Below are 18,452 nucleotides of genomic sequence, written 5' to 3'. Positions count from 1 at the left end.
AGGTAAACTTCTGGTTAAAAAATAAAAAGTCACAAAAATGAACAGTATAATACAGGAAATATAAAAACCGTAATAATGTACATGGTGACAGATGGAGACTACACTTGTGGTGAGTACTGAATAATGTAGAGAATTATCAAATCACTATGCTTGATTGGAACTAATTGGAACTAACTTGGAACTAAGAACTAATTGGAACAAACTTAATTGGAACTAATATAACACTGTATGTCAAGTATATCTCAATAATTTTTTTTTAAAAGTGAAACAAAACCAAAAACAAAAACAAAAAACAAAAAACCAAAGAACAGACTTCAGATTTCAGGGATTTATCAAAGAAATACAATACTGTGGGAATTTATACCAGAAGCAAATAGTTCAATTTTAGGAAACAATATAAATAGATGAAAGAAAACAAAAACCCTCAAATTTCTAACAAATACACAAAAGTTATGATATAAAATCTGTTTTTGATAAAAACCCAAAAATCTCTACAGCATTCAAAAATGGGAATCATTTGGGGCGCCTGGGTGGCTCAATCAGTTAAGCCTCCGACTTCAGCTCAGGTCACGATCTCACGGTCCGTGAGTTCGAGCCCCGCGTCGGGCTCTGGGCTGATGGCTCAGAGCCTGGAGCCTGCTTCCGATTCTGTGTCTCCCTCTCTCTCTGCCCCTCCCCCGTTCATGCTCTGCCTCTCTCTGTCTCAAAAATGAATAAACGTTAAAAAAAATTTAAAAAAAAAAAAAAATGGGAATCATTTGCATGCTACCTTCACCTAAAAAGTCAGCATCATATATATTACTAAAAGTATTAAAAATGTTTTCATTCATTTACCATTTTCATTCATTTCATGAACAAGACAACGAATGACATTTCATGAGTGAGTAAATGAGTAAATACACAACTACTACTACTATTGTTATTTAACATTTTTCTTTTTTTATTTTTTTAAGTTTTTTTTTTTTTAATGTTTATTTTTGAGAGAGAGAGAGAGAGAGAGAGAGACAGAGAGAGAGCGAGCGAGCACGAGAGGGACAGAGAGAGAGACACAAAATCCGAAGCAGGCTCCAGGCTCTGAGCTGTCAGCACAGAGGCCAATGCAGGGCTGAAACTCACGAACTGTGAGATTATGACCTGAACTGAAGTCAGACACTTAACCAACTGAGCCATTCAGGTGGCCCTATTGAATAACATTTTTCTGAAGGTACTAACAATTAAACAACACAAAGTAAGAAGTTATAAACATGAAAGACGAAGGTAAAACTACCATTACTTAGTGTTATGATTGAATGAATACTTGACAAACCCAAAAGAACAAAATATAAAACTATCAAAAGATAATTTGGTAAAACAACAGTTACATATTTAATAAAAACAAATAGTTTCTCTACATACAAACAATCAAGAGAAAATACAATGGAAAAAATACCTCGTTTAAAGTAACTTTAAGTTAAATGATTGGGGAGAACTACTAATATATTTACCTATACAAAGAAATTATACATATTGTTTATATATATTTTATATTATATAATCTGCAACACATGTATGTTACCTACATCTTATATATAAATAAAATACATACAAATATATATATATATCTAATCTATATAAAGAAAATCTTTAAATGCTCTCAGAGGATAAAAAAAGGATTGAAATACAATGATATGCTAGAGGAGTATTTAGTATCATAAAGATGTTAATTCTACTATATTCTTCTTTTTAGAACCAGGTAAGTAATTTCTAAAGTTTATATGAAAAATAAACACATAAACATCTACCACGAAGATTCTGAAAATGAATAATAATAGCTGGGCATAATAAGAGGGAATTCAAACAACAGCCTTGAAAAGCTATTAAAATATATTATAAAGTTTAGCTTAATTAAAGATGAGGAAGAAGCACATGGAAAGAAAACTGATCAATGGAAGAGAACAGTACTAAGTAAGAGTACCCTTACATCCTACAGGTGAAATTATGGGAAAACTAGCTTTACTCAATGAAATCAAGTAGACACCTAGTTTATTCCTTACATCAAATAAAATTCTTATGAATTTTCATAAAAATGTTTAGAACTAATGAGCTAATTTTCTAGTATATAAAGAATTCCCAATTCATTCAGAAAAAAAAAAATCAGTAGAATAGACAACTCAGCAAGATAATAGGCAAATGACACAAATAGTTGACAGAAACAGAAATAAAGAGTATTTAAACACGAAAATGTTCAACTTCAATCATAAAAGTGTATTAAAAATGAAATGAGTTGCTATTTTTACCAAAATAAAATTGCCTGATATCTCACGATGGCTTATGTACCCATGTATTTTACATAAGCAAGCCACTATGCAGAGTACACACATATGGCAAGTGTATGGGGAAAAGGCACTCGCATACATCTTTGGTGGGCAAGCAAATGTGGTACAACCTATATGGGTGGTGGGTGGTGGGCAATTTCAGAACTTTTAAATGCATATATCCTTTCATCCAGTAATAACGTTATCAAGAATATATCTTATAGTCATATTCACATACATACATAGAGAAATATTCACCAAGAATATTCACCGCTACACTGTAAAAGAATAAAAACAACTTAAAGTCCATTAACATGGTTATGTTTGGTATATCCATTTGGGGACAATCTCTCACTTTTCAGTCATATTTGAATGTCTCATGTACCTTATTTTGTACTTTCACTTTGAAATATTGTGCATCTACGGATTATAGAAAATACAGGGACATTCATTCACTCATCTAGGACAATGGTTCAGTAAGAACAATGATATATTTGGAAATAAACACTGAAAAAGGTTGACAATTTTTTTTTTCCCCCTTGGGAAGACTTATCACTTACCTTGAGTTTACATCCTCTTATATTTTTGGTGTTAAAATTTTATTTATTCTATAAAATGATGATGGTGCATGAAATTTCGTTTGTACTTTTAACGCATTTTCCTTGATAAAATTAAAAACTGATACCTCTATGTCAACACACTAATTTTTAAATTCCTAAACGTTAATGATCCCGGATATCCAGAAGTTTGAAAATCAATGCCTTAGCCTATATATCCTGCTTGTAGAAGATCAGCTTCAACTTAATTTTCTATTCTCTTCTACAATAGGAAGGTTACAAAATTTTAAGAATTTTTTGGTTTAAGCAAATGATTATGATTTAACAACTTCCATAACTTAATTTCAAATGTGTATCATGGCAATGGTAGTTCTTCGTTTCAGCCTACTGAATAATTCCAACTAAAATGGTATTTACTCTGAAAAGGTAATTCTTTATTATATCTAACTTATTTTGTCACATATTCAAACTCCATATAATTCAGCGTTAAAGTCTTGTTTATGCATTAATCCCTAGTCTTTTGAATTGATTGCTATTCATTTGGAAAACATGAATTGTATTACACACACACACACACACACACACACACACACACACACACACGTGAGGTGGAAAAAGCAACACCCAAGAAAGAAGGTATATGTCAATAAATCTTGTAAGAGCAAAACTTCCAATACTTATTTCAGGGGTAAGAGGTTTTTATTCCTCAGTCACATAAGCAAGGAGAAATTTTAACAATGACAGCTACCATTGTTTTATGACTACTGCCTAGAAAATAGAACATAAAGAGACATACTCAAGCTACCTAACATTACACTGAAAATTGTCACTAAAGCATCAATTAAAGGAAGCTTATTCTTAACTTATACTCAATAATACTTTTTGAAAAAACCTGATCAAAGATTTACTTTGGTTAAGTACCTGACTCCTTCCTCTCTCTCTCAAAAAAAAAAAAAAAAAAAAATTTATAAAGTATTTTAAAAAGGGTTTAGTTTTTAACGTAACATATATACATACAAGTTTTAAGAAGTTTTAAACTCTCATCAATAATACTCTCACAAACGATCTTTAAGTGAAAAGATGACCCAAACGAGATTTAAAAAAACATAACTCTAGGATCCATTCCTATTCTATAAAATGATCCACTTCCTACATCACTGATCTTAAAACTAGTTATTCCAGGGCCCCAGCTGAATGCTTAACTAAGATTTTTCAGACCCACACTCTTTTACTGGTTATAATGCCCCAAGAGCAACTCCCACCAGGTTAGGTCCCCAATAAGGTATCATTGTGTTGTCAGGGAGTATTCACTATAAAGAAGATAAATCAATTTAGAAAGTTTTTTTAAACTTTAACTTAGACCACAATCAAGTTAAAACTTCTGAAAGGCATACCACTCTTCCATTCACATTAGGTTAACTGTTTGGAACTCTTACAGCATTTTTCCAAGGACAAAATGGTACATGTATCTCTCTATAATCCTGAAGAAAGAACACACAAGGCTAAAAACATTTCCTATAAATCTCCCACACCTCATATCCATTTTCCTTTTTTTTAATCTTTTAAACCCAGATGAAAGACAAGGTTGCATATACTTGACCATTCTTTGTAAAGACAATTCAAGATACATAGCTTAAGATTACTATAAAGACCCTAAAAGCTAGAGCTATATATCATACATTGCAAAAAGTTGTAGAGGCCTAGTTGGGGGTATGCTAAGCTAGGGACACTTCTTTAGAGTTCAGCTTACTGGGACTAGTAAGTGGCGGATGAGAGATGGCTTAGAAGGACTGCCATCAGTATTATATCTTAGCTTCTACCTTATCTCTCATCACTCATTCTCCCAAAGCAGACTTTGTTCTGGGCCAGCTGAGAAAAAGCGTAATGGAAAGTGGGATGGCCCTATCCCAGGTGAAAGAGAAAGGAAGGAGAAATGCTGGTGTCTCAAGACAATACAACTTAACATTCAACTTGGTAACTATTCTATCATGTTATAAACAGAATTGCCTAACTGCTTTAGGACATTGTTTGTGGCCATGAATTCCAATTCATATGACCTATCTACTGTCAAAGTGCAGTTATCTAGTAAGTTAAAATGTTTTCCTTTATATAAAACTTAAAAGAAATATTTATAAAACATTTAAATCTGAATTTTCAATAAATTAGATTTCTAATACTTACTGCTTCAGCTTCTGCTCTTGTCTTGAATGTAATTACTGCATGAAGTGAAGAGTCATCAATCTGACAATCTTCAATTTCACCATATTGCTTTAAATTAAAAAGAAGTATTTTCTCCAAATAAATATTTTGAAACATCCAAAATCCTAATGGTTTTTAAAACACCAATAAATGTAACCCAGAATATATAACAATTCATGGTGATTAACAGAAAAAAAGATGAATAATTCATTTAGTACTTGATGTTACAAGATAAAGAGTAGTCCTGTTTACAATTCTACACTTTTTAGAATTAGGGAAACTTATACTTGATTGAACTGTGCTTTAAATCAACGAAAGAGCGTCAAACACTGGGTTTCCTTATTGCCTTTCCTTGTACACTCATTATTCCAATCCCATAACGTGCCACCTTCTTTCTAAAACAGAATATTTAATCCTCAGAATTCATATTTTTGTGTGTGCCGTTCTCAATTTAAAGATGGTGCAAATAAAAAGAGTCAGAATTTAAATAATTTTCCCAAAGTAATTCAGTTAAATACCAGGAGAGATCAGGTCTTTTAAGTTTAACATTCAAACTGACCCTGCTTTCACTCTTAACACATACTCCTCTACACCACACTCTTATAAAGAGTTAAACATGTTAAACAATGCTTGCTTCTGGTTTGCTGGATTTTATTTTTTCCATATGTAGAAAGATTTTTCTACAAACAACCTTTATCATATAAATTTCTAGTCCTTTATATATCATCACTAATACCTTTCTTCTTTTTTACCCCAAAATAAAATTATAATTATAATCTCATTAAATACACACGCACACACTCTATATCGAAAATTTCTATGAAGATAATGGACTCTAGAATCTGTTCTGTCAGGTACTAGCTTTGTGAACTTGAACAAGTTACATAATCTCTTCATGCTTCATCTTCATCTCTAAAGTGGGCATAATAAAGGCACCTACCTCAGAGAGTTGTTGAAATAATTCATAATATATTGAATTATATAAAGCACTCAGAATAATATCTGACACGAAATAAATGCTCTATGATTTTTATTACTACTACTACCACTACTACTGCCACCACCACCACCACCAGGCCCAGTGGGTAAATTAAAGAAAGCATTTCGTTAATCACAATTTGTAACAGTCAACAGTCCTATGAAAATGTAGGTTCTTTTCTGTTACTTGCCACAGGTTCAAATTCCAGGTTGAGACAGAGAACTACACTTTAAACCTGCATTCTTAAAGACTGATCATTTTTAAATGTGCATTACCACTACTAAATTTGGACTTTCCAGACTCCTCTTCCTTAAATATTAATTTTAGTAATTTCATAAACATATACCACTTTTTTCAGTAACTCTCTATGTCCCAACAAAGTATAGTTTCACCTTTGTAACTTCTGTTAACAGCTTAGAATGTGACTGTCAAACACATAAATCTGAATTTCCAAAAAGATTTAATCATTTCTGTAAGCTTATTGATCCTTCAAGATCTAAGTTCCAGTTTTACTGCCTTATGAAATTTTCTACTATCCTTTTCCGATCATATGCCTGTGTAAAAGATACTTCTCTAAGTTACTACTTACAGTTTTTAATAAATGTAACTTGATTATGCCACAAATTATGTTTATAATTTACTTTAACTTATCTGTGTTAAAATAATATATATAAAATCTTTGGAAGGTAAAGAACTGGTTATTTCCTACATATCTCCAGAGCAATTACTATAGGCCTGAGGGCATGACTGATGCTTAGTAACTAACCTTTGGGATACCACTAATCACAACGTTTAAGTTGAAACGGCCTTTAAACAAATATAATTTCCATTCTGCACATGAGCCAAATGGATCCCAGGAAGTCCAAGTTAAATAATGGCTTAGCCAGGACTAGAATCTCATTCTCCTTTCTCATAAGTCAGTCAGTCTGTATTAGACTGTATACCCTGGCACTGACTAAGGCAACTTCAAGATCATATATCAAAATTTCATCTTGCTTCATTTCTAAGGTCAGCTAGATCAAGAATACAGTATTAACAAATAAAATTCCATTGTAATTTAAAAAAATCTGGATGGCTTACATATGTTAAATTTTCCCTTAAAAGTATCAAATGACACTAAACTACTGAACTTTTCCCTCTGCGATAGCAAAGTTTAAATCATTCATTTCACAGTATCTGAAGGCCTACGAGGTGTTAAGAATGGTAATGTTTCTTCCAGATAATAAACAAACAAAAATATGTCTGCTTTTTAAATAATTAACAAAAGATAATTATAGATTAATCAAACCCTTTGGTCAGATTAATGGGATTAAATTACTCATCATTTCCATAATTTCTCCTTTAATCATTATCCCCAACAATGACTATCAGTACTTGTTTTGTTGGACAGTAAGAAAGTACCGCAAAATGAGGAAGAAGATCTTCTCTATCACTCTCTGTAAATGCAGAAATTTCCAATGCCCTGGGACGATGATCCACCACAGCATGACCAGGCACACCTCGACCTCGACCTCGACCCCTGCCTCGGCCGTGAGCTGCACCTCGACCTCTTGAGTGAATTCCTCTACCCCGACCAGATGAAAGAATCCCTCGTTTTGCAGCCTTGAAGAGATTATAGACACACAAGTTAAATGCCACAATTTCTAACACAAGCCACACGTTATACATACTCTATCAAACTTTTATACAATCTGATATCATATTCAAATACTGGCTTAGAAAAGGGTATCATAATTTAAGGCTTTAGTTTTTAAAGTGAGCGTAAACTTAGGTAGCTAATGCATTTAGAAAACAAAGTAATATTTAAGTCATGTTTAAAATTGTTAAATGTGCCTTTTTCTACTAAGTTCGTTATTTTCCAAGATCTCAGATTGTATCATTAGATGACCAGCAATTCTTGATTTCCAAATAATACACGGTATGAAAATGTTACTTCACCAGCTTAATACATAGATACATAATTAATATACAATAAATTAATTTTTCCACTTAGGACCTTTGAATACAGTGTGTCTATTTATTTGCCTGGTGGCTTCAGTAGGTATAATTATCTCAAATTATCACTTTGGTCACTTACACTAACATCATCATACAACCAATGTAGCATGTTTAACTTCTATTCCACCACAGTGCTCCACATGAAAAGCACACCGTTCCTTCATTCCACAAATATTTAAAGAGCACTTCCTATGCTCGAGTCCTTACCTTCCTGAAACTCAAATCCTAGAGGGGTAAAGAGACATTTGGCAACCAAGTTATTTAATTATATTAATGAGAAGTAATTAAAAAAGTAAGGAAATGTTTTACTTAAAGACTTGAACAGAACATTCAAGATCTGCAATAAATATGCTAGAATATCCATGAGGATATTTTTTCCTTGTTTTATTCTCCACCTGATCCCTAGTACTTACAATGGCAGCTGGCAGACTGCAGATATTTAGTATGTGTTCAATGACTCAAAGAAGAAACAAAGAACAAGCAAGGTAAGGGTGAGGGGTAGGGGCTACAACATGAACAAAGGAATCAAGGCTAAAATAAACACCGTACTCAAAAATACAGGAAATCCAGTGTAGCTGGACCACATGGGACGAAGAAATGAGGCTACAGAGATAAGCAGAACCAGATCATGAAAAATTTTAAGGATCACTAAATTAAAGATTTTTATTTTTGTCCTAAGAGCCATGAAAACCAGTGAAAACATTTTAAGTAGAGAAGTAGAGTGATACAATAAATCAGTATTTACAATGTTATTCTTGCTAGTTTTAAGAACATAGTAGAAGAAAGATGAGAATAAGCTGGGAAAGCAGTTGGTAGGCTACTAACGTAGCCCCAACAACTGAGGATGGAAGCTATGTCTACACTGGTGGCAATACAAGTAAGAGAGAAGAAAACATATTTATGACATACTTGGAAGTAACACGTATAACACTTGGTAACTACTTAGATATGGATAATAAAGGAAAGGGAGGAATCAATGAAGATTCCCAGATTTCTGGTTTGTGTAACTGTGTAGATGGAATTTAGGGGCAAGATAAGCTCAATTCTGAACAAGGGGGAGTCTGAGGATATGAGATACCCAAGTGGAAATGTCAAGCAGGCACCAATGACAGATCTTTTCAAGTATTAATATTTGTTTCTTCATCTCAAGACAATTCATCTTAATTAACATTAGCTAAAGTAATAACCTAAAATCCAAATAATAAACTTCACAGGTCAAGGATTAATGTTCATAATGGGAGGAGCATATACAAAAGCATGCTCTGAGGAATACTCTCTCAAAATGTTGCCTGAAAAAGGGGGTCCATGGACAAATAAATTTGAGCAATATGGAATACTGATTATGTATATTTAGGGATTCACAAATTAAAAACCTCTAAGAAATCCTATGGCAAAAAGAATGTTTAACCTTTTCCAAATTTATTTGGCCTTAGAAGTTTTTGCACTAAGATCTGTTAACAAAGAATGGAACTGGCATGTTAAATGACACACTCCGGGACATACTGCATTATAATATCTGCATACGCTAATAGTAACTACAAACTATAAAGTTTAGCGATCATAAAAGAAAAGCAGAAAATGCCATTCAGTGTTTAGCTAGATCATGATAGAGAACCAAAGCATGGACTAATAAAGAATACTGGTAGAACTATTATTTACTAAAATTTTATGCGCCCAAACTTTTTATGTGGTAGCTTAAGTCCCATCAACACAAGCAAGTATCCTCCATAATAAAGAAAACACAATTTCTATATTAACATAAAAGAAATACATGTTTTTCAAAACCTGTTATCTTGTCTAAGACGTACAGGCAGCCCTACCAACTTTCCAGAGAACGTAAGATGTACACAGGGTTAGAGGCCATCCTATGATTTCCTATGACAAACAAGACAGAGCTTTAATACAAGCAAAGTGGCTGCTAAATGTGAAGTCTGTTAACGTTAATACCTGGACGCCAGTACTAAATTCAGATCTGTCCTAGGTCAGAAAAAAAAATCACCAGGGTGCTAACAAATTTGGGAAAAAACCCCATAATTCTCAGATGAAGCAAAATAACCTGAACCATAAAAAAATGCTAACTGTGGCATCAAACGATGATAAATATAGGCAAGTACCAATTACATTGATGGCATTAATGTCTCTGTACTTCAAAATGTAAACATTTTTACATTTAATTTTAAACATCTTTTTGCTAAATGTTACAAAATGCTAATTTGTAATAATTTCATAATGTCACTAGATTTTTCTTACAAAAAATAATCATATAGCTAAACTAGAGAAGAAAGTAGTTTATTTTCCTTTATAAACATCCACAGCACCATCTATAGGCAAAACTTAAGTAAGCATGTTTTCAATACAGTTCTCCAGTAAAAGTCTGGGCCGTATAGCAATTTAATATAATATGCCTATATATGTACAGAAGATCTCTTGAAAGAATACCTGAAAAGGCTTTAATAGATTTTGGTCTCAGGGAGGAGAGCTAGAAAAGGAACCAAACTTACTAGAAGTAGAGGGACTTGGGTGTAGAGGTAGAACTACTGCCACCCCTCATTAAATGAACGATTTCATCTACCAGGTCTGAAACATTTGCTAACTTCTTCTCTCTTTCCTGTATTTGTCAGACTACCAACAATTATTGATTAGGATGAGGGGATACATTTTCAAATTGACCACCATGCCTACTACATCTGCTCATCTTTAGCATACTGGGTAGTTGTGGTGAAACGTACTTCCAGCTGTAATTCCGTATACTTTCTCCTAAGTTCAGTGACTTCTTCTCCAGCTTGCATCTTCTTATATAAATCCAGTTCCGTATCAAGCAATTCTTTCTGCATCTAGAAAATGATAATTAATAATTTAAATGACAATAATGCATATCCTACATTTATAAAATGTTATTTAATAAAAAATGTTTTTTAATATATATATTACTTATATATATAATAGTTTCTGTATTTATATATATATATATGTATATATATATTTTTTTTTCTTTTTACAAAGAACTTTTATAAATTCCCATTTAATCCATACATTCCTTCTCTATCTCCATCCAGTCCTACAGCCCTAGTCCAAGCCATCAATCATGTCTGGTCTACACTCCTACAATAGCTTCCTAATTTGTTCCTACTTCCGCTGATTTCCCTATAATTCATTTTCCGTACAGAAGCCAAAGTGAGGTTTCTATGGACTCATATGAACTAATTTTCAGGAAATAACTGGGAAAAGAAAAACAAAAAAACCCAAAGTGTTAATGAGCGCTATACAGTATGCTTTTATGTAGGAAAGAATACATACACGCCAAGAGGGAGGGAAGAATGGGAACGGAGTGGCAGGAATCAAAGGGAAACGGTCTTCTATATATACCTTTTTATATAGTTTAACTTTTGAATCATGTTTATGTTTTATTTATTCAAAATAATGTTAAATCAGCAAGAATGAAGGGAAGGGGTTCAAAACAGACTATCAATAGAAATACACCTAACTTTACCAAATTGATAACATAACCGCAGAAAGAAAAAAAAAAGTAATCCTAGGCCACAGTTCTGACTCTATATCCTTAGTCGAATATACAGTGAACTTTTAAAGAATACAAATAAATTTTGAATCTTTTACTTAGTCGTTGGAAGTGGACTTCTTGTAGCAATTCTGGAACTATTTGGAATGTATTAAATGACTGTGCAAATGAGTACCGTATTGGTGTTAGTGGGAAGCAAGTTGTCATTATGGGAACACAAAGGTAAAATATGGAATAAGAAGGAAAAGAACCCTGGGGTGTTGGATTAGAATCAGAAATATCAATATGAACTCATGATTCTACACATGTATGTACATACACACAACACCAAGTATAAATACTATATAACTCTGAAGTTTTAAAAAAAATTGCTTATCAGGTAAAATTATCTTCCTTACTTATTTATATCTAATGGATTGATCTATCTAAATTTCCCTCCTTTTAATCAATTCTATATAATGCTGTCAAAATGTTACTCTTGTTTATTAACCTTTTAGACTATGAACTTACAAAGTTCAAACTCTTCAGTCAAGTATTCATCAAGCATTCAAGTACCTGTATCACTTTGTCCTCAAGATATCTTTTTAATTATTATTATTATTATCCATAAATATTCTAATTATGGACTTTCCAACTGAAATCTAAAAAGTTTAAAAGATGAATAGAGTTTTGTTTGTATATATTTACTATTAATTAATGAAGGAGGGGAAAATGTTAGCATGTAACAGTCAGATTTTAAGCAAAGGTTATTACCTAAAAGGAAAACAATGTTAAGCAATGCAGCACTGTAATGTTTTCAGTAAGTAGTAATATGAATAACAACATAAATTAAAATACCTGAGTCTTGGTTTTTATACTCTTTGGAAGACAACGTCCAGGAGAAGCAGCTTTGACCTCATCTTTCAACTTGGTAATATTTTTTGTCAAAACTTCTAAAGTTTTCATTATTTCTGCTTTATCTTCAGACTTCATTGCTTTGTTTTTCTCTAGTTTTGAAATTAACATCTGCCAAATTTTTAAAAAGAGAAAAACTAAGATACACAAAGTAAACATAGCAAAATAAATATAAAAATAAGTAACTACTAGTTTTAGTTTACATATTCATGGCAAGGCTTACAACCACTAAGACAGCAGAACAGATTTGGTGATGCTATCTGAACTCAAGCCTTAATCTTGGCACATTTTGTGAAGAATTACACTGCCACTGGTCTCTCAGAATGTAAGTTCAAAGAATACAACCTTAAGAAATTCAACTGAAAAGCTGTCAATTTGAAGCAATACTTCAGAAAGTAATACTTTTACTTTCTAATGTATTTGTGGGTATTATGGTCTCTAAGTATTCCCACTCCAAATGTAGTCTACAACCCAGAGAGACGCACAGAAGTTTTATGGTTCCCTTCACATAATGAGATCTTAAAACAATTAATTACTTTCTTTGTCACAGGGAATAGAAACTGGCTAACGTATGAATGGTATCGCCAACGTGGACAGGAAACAAAAGATAAACAAGGTGATATGGGGTGAAAGATAGCACATATTATAGGTTTTATGAGTCAAGGTAGCTTCAGGTTTTGGTGTCAAGTACTGTGATTTCTTTATCAAGTACTGTATATCCAAATTTAAATTAGAAAAGATACATTTTAAGCCAATATGTAAAAAGTTTCTGTGTTTTTAATATTTTGAGATGCCATAACCTTTATTACGAGACATAATCAGGAACTGGCACTAATTAAATGTCATAACCTAGAGCAACAATGTACAAAAGAAATACTGTAAGCCACATAAGTAATTTTACATTTTCTAGTAGCCACATTAAAAAGATAAAAAAACATAAAACAAAAAATACCCAACCAGTAAAGTTAATTAATACTGTATTAAACTCAGTATATCTAAAATGTTATAAGCTTCAACAAAAACTATTGAGACATTTTACTTTTCTTCTTCGTATTAGGTCTTTGAAATCTGGTATGTTTTTTTTTTTTTAATTTTTTTAATGTTTATTTATTTTTGAGACAGAGAGAGACAGAGCATGAACAGGGGAGGGGCAGAGAGAGAGGGAGACACAGAATTTGAAACAGGCTCCAGGCTCTGAGCTGTCAGCACAGAGCCCAACGCGGGGCTCGAACCCACGAACCGTGAGATCATGACCTGAGCCAAAGTCAGACACTCAACCGACTGAGCCACCCAGGCGCCACTATATTTTATATACTTACAGCACATATCAATTTGAACTTGGAACATTTCAAGTTCTCAAAAGTTGGTTGTAGCTATTAGCTACCCCACTGGACAACACAAAAGTAGAGGATCCCAAGAAAATTAAAGAAAGGTACATATCTCAACACTGAGAAAAAGTTTACAAATTCACTATCTGTTGACAAACTACTGTGTAGCAGTGTATCTGGATAAACATTCCTTATTTCTACTTCACCGGCCACCACAGTTCCTTTAAACCAGTATAATCCCCAGTTCACCATTTAATGTATGCTCTTCATCCCCAATACACATTAATCAACTGACATACACATTATCATTTATATACATTTCAGTGTTACCCGTATCAATTTAAAGTTTCTTAAAAGTAACTATATAGTGTGAGATTAAATTTACTCAAAATTATAACATCTATATTTTGCCAAATCTAGCTTAAATATTTTACCTTCTGTGTTTCAATGTGCTTTTCTAAAATTTCTTGTTTCCTTTTCCTTACATCCTGCTGAAGTTTCAGTGCCTCCTAGAGAAAGATATCAAAATATCACTAGTATACTTACTGTTTATTGTTCTGATAAACAGATATTCCAGAGGAGACAAATGGTTGTGGATGCAGAAGCTTGGCAATAACAATTAAATGCAAAGTTTTGGTATGCAAAAGTTAACTATGTATGTAAGTTTCTAAGACCAATCAAGAGAACCTTTTGTCCCCCTCCCCAAATTAATATTTACTGCTATACAATGAAAAATAAAAGTTCAGTGGCAGCCAACATACACTTTTCTTTTAGCTCTATTTTGTGATAAGCCTTAAAAAAAAAAAAAATACACACACACACACACACACACACACACACACACACACACACACACAGAAAAGCTTTCCTACATGCTACATGCAAATTTGGTACACTGCTAACTGTATTTACCTGTTTTTTTTTCTGTGCTTCATTATTATCAACTGCAGAGGTGGAAACAAGTAAGGTTTTCTGTGCAGCCTTCAAAGCAGCTGGATTATATACTGTTTTAGTTAGGCCAGTAGATGTAGACAACACCTACCAATACAAATTCAGTTTCTTAAAAAATGTACCAAGCATTCATGATTACCTATCTTGTTTTCTATAAAACTCAATTTTAAAACACTTTTGTCAAAATTCAGTACATTGAAATAAATGTATTATATACATATAATAACTAAAGCACATTTAGCGATTTGAAAGGAAGGGTATGAATGAGGCTTAAACTATAAAATAAAAAAATTAACAGAATATACCTATAGAAAAAAAAGAACATACAAAAACTTCAAATCAAGAAAAAAACACTGACGTGATATAGTCACAAAGCCCTAATCATTTATTTCTTCTAGCCAGATCCTTCCATGAAATTTATTCCTACAGTTACTCAAATATTTAATAAAAATCATCTGATGATATATTAATTTATGTGTCTCTCTCCCTGTCTACAAAACCATGTTTTTCTCCTCTTTGTGCTTTTTCTAGTACCTAAACCTTATTACCAATAATTATGAGACCCTGGTTAACTTTAGGCACTTTTTTGGGGCCTCAGCTTGCTCATCTCTGAAATGAGAATGTTTAAGTTGATGGCATCTAACGTCCTTACAAATTCAAAAATTCATTCCATGAGGGTAGGGATGTTTGGCTTGGTTTATCACTCTATCTTCAGTGCCTAAAACAGTGCCAGGGCATGTAGTCAATACTCAATGAACACTTTTGCACCAAATTAAACTGAAATGATGATAGATCAGGATGGACAATCTTTTCCACACAAGGGTCAACTCAAGAAAATAAACTGTACAGGCTACCTTTTTCATCCTTCAAAAGCAAAAAGTTGTAGGTTCAATGGAGTGGTTAGTTACTGGTTCTTAGGAGTTTAGAGATCCCTTAAGGGAAATCCATGAATGTTATAAAAACTAAACATGGAACCATATGTGTGAACAGTGTAACTTTCCAGAGGAAAAAAAGTTTCCAAAGAGTTAAGGGAGTTCATGACCTAAAAGAGGTTAAAGGAACTACACAAACAAGATTATCAATGAGAAAAAGAGCCCACCATTTTAGCTAGTAAAATGTAAACATCCAGGTCTATTAGAGAAGTAACAAGCAGACACTATTTTCTAATCATCTATCATACAGTTAGATTAGGGAACATCACAAAGAATAGGCAATTCATCGCTGTTCTAAGTATTCAAGAATGTTTTAGCCTCCATGTGAAACAAATCTAGAATACTGTTGGGGTGCCTGGGTGGCTCAGTGACCAACTCCTGATTTTGGCTCAGGTCATGATCTCACAGTTATGAGTTTGAGCCCTGCATCGGACTCTGCAGGCAGTGTGGAGCCTGCTTGGGGTTCTCTCTCTCCCTCTTTCTCTCTCTGCCCCCATACCTTGCTCTCTCCCCACCCCCCTCAAAATAAATAAACTTAAAAAAAAAAAAAAGCTTAGAATACTATTATACTGGTTGCATGCAATGCAGATGATGTTTAAAAATAAAAGTTCTTTATAATACTTGACATATATCAAATCTGGTAATTTTCTTATATAATGAAAAGTAATACCCTGTCATCACTAACAAATAATGAAATTGTTGCATTCAGTAAAATATGGAGTAAATCTAGAGTTACTTTGCAGTCTGACTTCAGTCACTGTTCTCTGTAATACTAGAGGCAAATTTCTCCCATGCTACCTTACCATACTACACAATGTTAAACTGCAGGATTGTACAAGGATTAGACAGTAACTTCATAAAGAGAGAAACACAACATTATATGCTAAAGACAGAGTTTGAGTGTCTCCTAAACTTTTCTTCACGAGGGTTCCAAGACAAGTTGAAAAGTTGTGACCAAAAAGATTTCTATACTCAAATAAGTTGGAAGTAACGAATATCATAACCCTATCTTCTAGTTTCAAAATGTCTATTACCATAAAAGTTGTGAGAGAGCCTGAAGTAAAGAAACCCATGTAATGCAATCTGTTTAATTCAGCATTCCTTAATTTCAGTATACTCCTTTTTCAAAGTATACTTATTAACTAATATCAGGCTAAGTAAGAAGTGGTGATGCAAAGTAAATAAAAGTATATGACAAGACTCCTTTAAAAGTATCCCACTTCCTTGTTTTATCTAGAAACTCCTTCTGTACAAACAGAACATCAGCTAACATATTTCATTGAGCTCAAGACATCACTATGAAACACATTATGATAATAAACCGCTATTAAAGACAAAAAGGGTGCCAATTATAACCATGAGCACCAATACCGTAAGATATTCTGGTGTTAAAAAGTGAAAGCAAAATGTCTTAGAAACAATGAACTATATGAATCCAAATACTGCTCAGTATTTGAATCTATTTGATTCCAGAGTTTAGAAAGTAAGAGTATGAATAGCAAGGGACATCTGTATTTTCAAAAGAACAGAGTTGTGATAAAAGAGAAGAAAATCTGTTAAAAATGAAACCAGTGGAATGAAGTAACAAATCCAACAGAAAAGAAGATGCTGCAATTCCGAAGAACAAAGTCAAAGCATAGGCTGTGGCCTTTCAAACAACCACACTGTCTCTATTTTCCAAATGAGTTTCTTCATGTGCTATATTTTTATATATTGACCTTACTGCATTCACCTGTGAATTCCAAAGACTTGTAAATTCTTTTGGATTTTTCACATATACTATCATGTCATCTGTGAGTAAGTATAATTTTGTTTCTTCTTTTGCCACCTTTATACTGTCTATTTCATTTTCTTGCCTTACTGAACTGGTTAGGCCCCACCCTACTGAATAAAGTGGAGAATGGATATCCTTTCTCGTTCCTGATCACAAGAGGAAAAGTACCCAATAATTCACCATTCAGTATGTTAGTAGATAAAATTAAGGAAGTTTCCTTCTATTCCTACTTTGCACATTGTTTATTATGACTAATAAATTTTATCATATGCTTTTTCTACTGAAATAGTCATAAGAGGTTCTTCCCACCCTTCTGCCCCTTAGGTGAATTAAACCAATTTTCAAACATTAATTCAAACTTGCATTTCTGGAATAAATCCTACCTGGCCAGGATGTATTATCTTTTTTCATATCACTAAACATTTGGTAATATTTAGCTTAGGATTTTTATGTCTACATTCATGAGCTATTGGCTTGTAATTTTCCTTCCTTGTAATATACTTGTCAGGGTTGGTGTCAAAGGTCTGTTGAATTCAAAAGGTGAGCTGAAAAGTATATGCTTCGTTATTAAAATGTACATCACTCATACCTCTTACTTCAAGACAAAAAACAATTCCCTAATAAGAAAGAAGTTGAAATCCATTAATACCTCTTTATCTTATTTCCAATGTAAAATATTACCAGCCATAACTACCAATAGTACTTGTAAAGAAAGAGAAAAACAGATTTTTCTCATGGATAAGAGTGGAAAGGAAAAAAAAGTGTTTTGTAAAAATTACTAAAAATAGAAGACTTATATATTAAGTCATCAGAGTGTTATTTTTTTAATAACTAATGTCCAAGTTAGAATCAAATATAAAAGGAACAGTTACTATGGTTCACTGTGACAATCAAACTAAGCTAGCTCTAACAGGTTTCTACAGCAGAAATGCCTTGTTTAAATGTAATAAAAAGAGAATATGTGAGGAGTTATGTGTATATAGCTTATTAATACAATTATTGTATGGTCAACTTTTATTATAAGTAAAT

At 32.8% G+C, this 18,452-nt stretch overlaps 1 protein-coding gene across 19 annotated transcripts in view; it reads right to left on the bottom strand.

Annotated features, from left to right (window-relative positions):
* RBM26 (RNA binding motif protein 26) overlaps nucleotides 1-18,452 on the bottom strand; it is an 86,404-nt gene that overhangs the window by 14,126 nt on the left and 53,826 nt on the right. For all 19 annotated transcript variants that reach the window (XM_058682247.1, XM_058682275.1, XM_058682256.1 and 16 more), the window contains 6 exons: nucleotides 14,679-14,804; nucleotides 14,201-14,275; nucleotides 12,382-12,549; nucleotides 10,757-10,861; nucleotides 7,431-7,631; nucleotides 5,033-5,119 (listed from right to left, as the gene is read on the bottom strand). In XM_058682247.1, the coding sequence (XP_058538230.1) occupies nucleotides 5,033-5,119; nucleotides 7,431-7,631; nucleotides 10,757-10,861; nucleotides 12,382-12,549; nucleotides 14,201-14,275; nucleotides 14,679-14,804 (762 nt within the window). The remainder of the gene's footprint in view (nucleotides 1-5,032; nucleotides 5,120-7,430; nucleotides 7,632-10,756; nucleotides 10,862-12,381; nucleotides 12,550-14,200; nucleotides 14,276-14,678; nucleotides 14,805-18,452) is intronic.

Source organism: Neofelis nebulosa, chromosome 1, assembly GCF_028018385.1.
Source record: "Neofelis nebulosa isolate mNeoNeb1 chromosome 1, mNeoNeb1.pri, whole genome shotgun sequence".
Classification (NCBI taxonomy): Eukaryota; Metazoa; Chordata; class Mammalia; order Carnivora; family Felidae; genus Neofelis; species Neofelis nebulosa.
The sequence above is the reverse complement of the archived record's forward strand: the minus strand, read 5'-3'. Positions and strand labels throughout refer to the sequence as shown.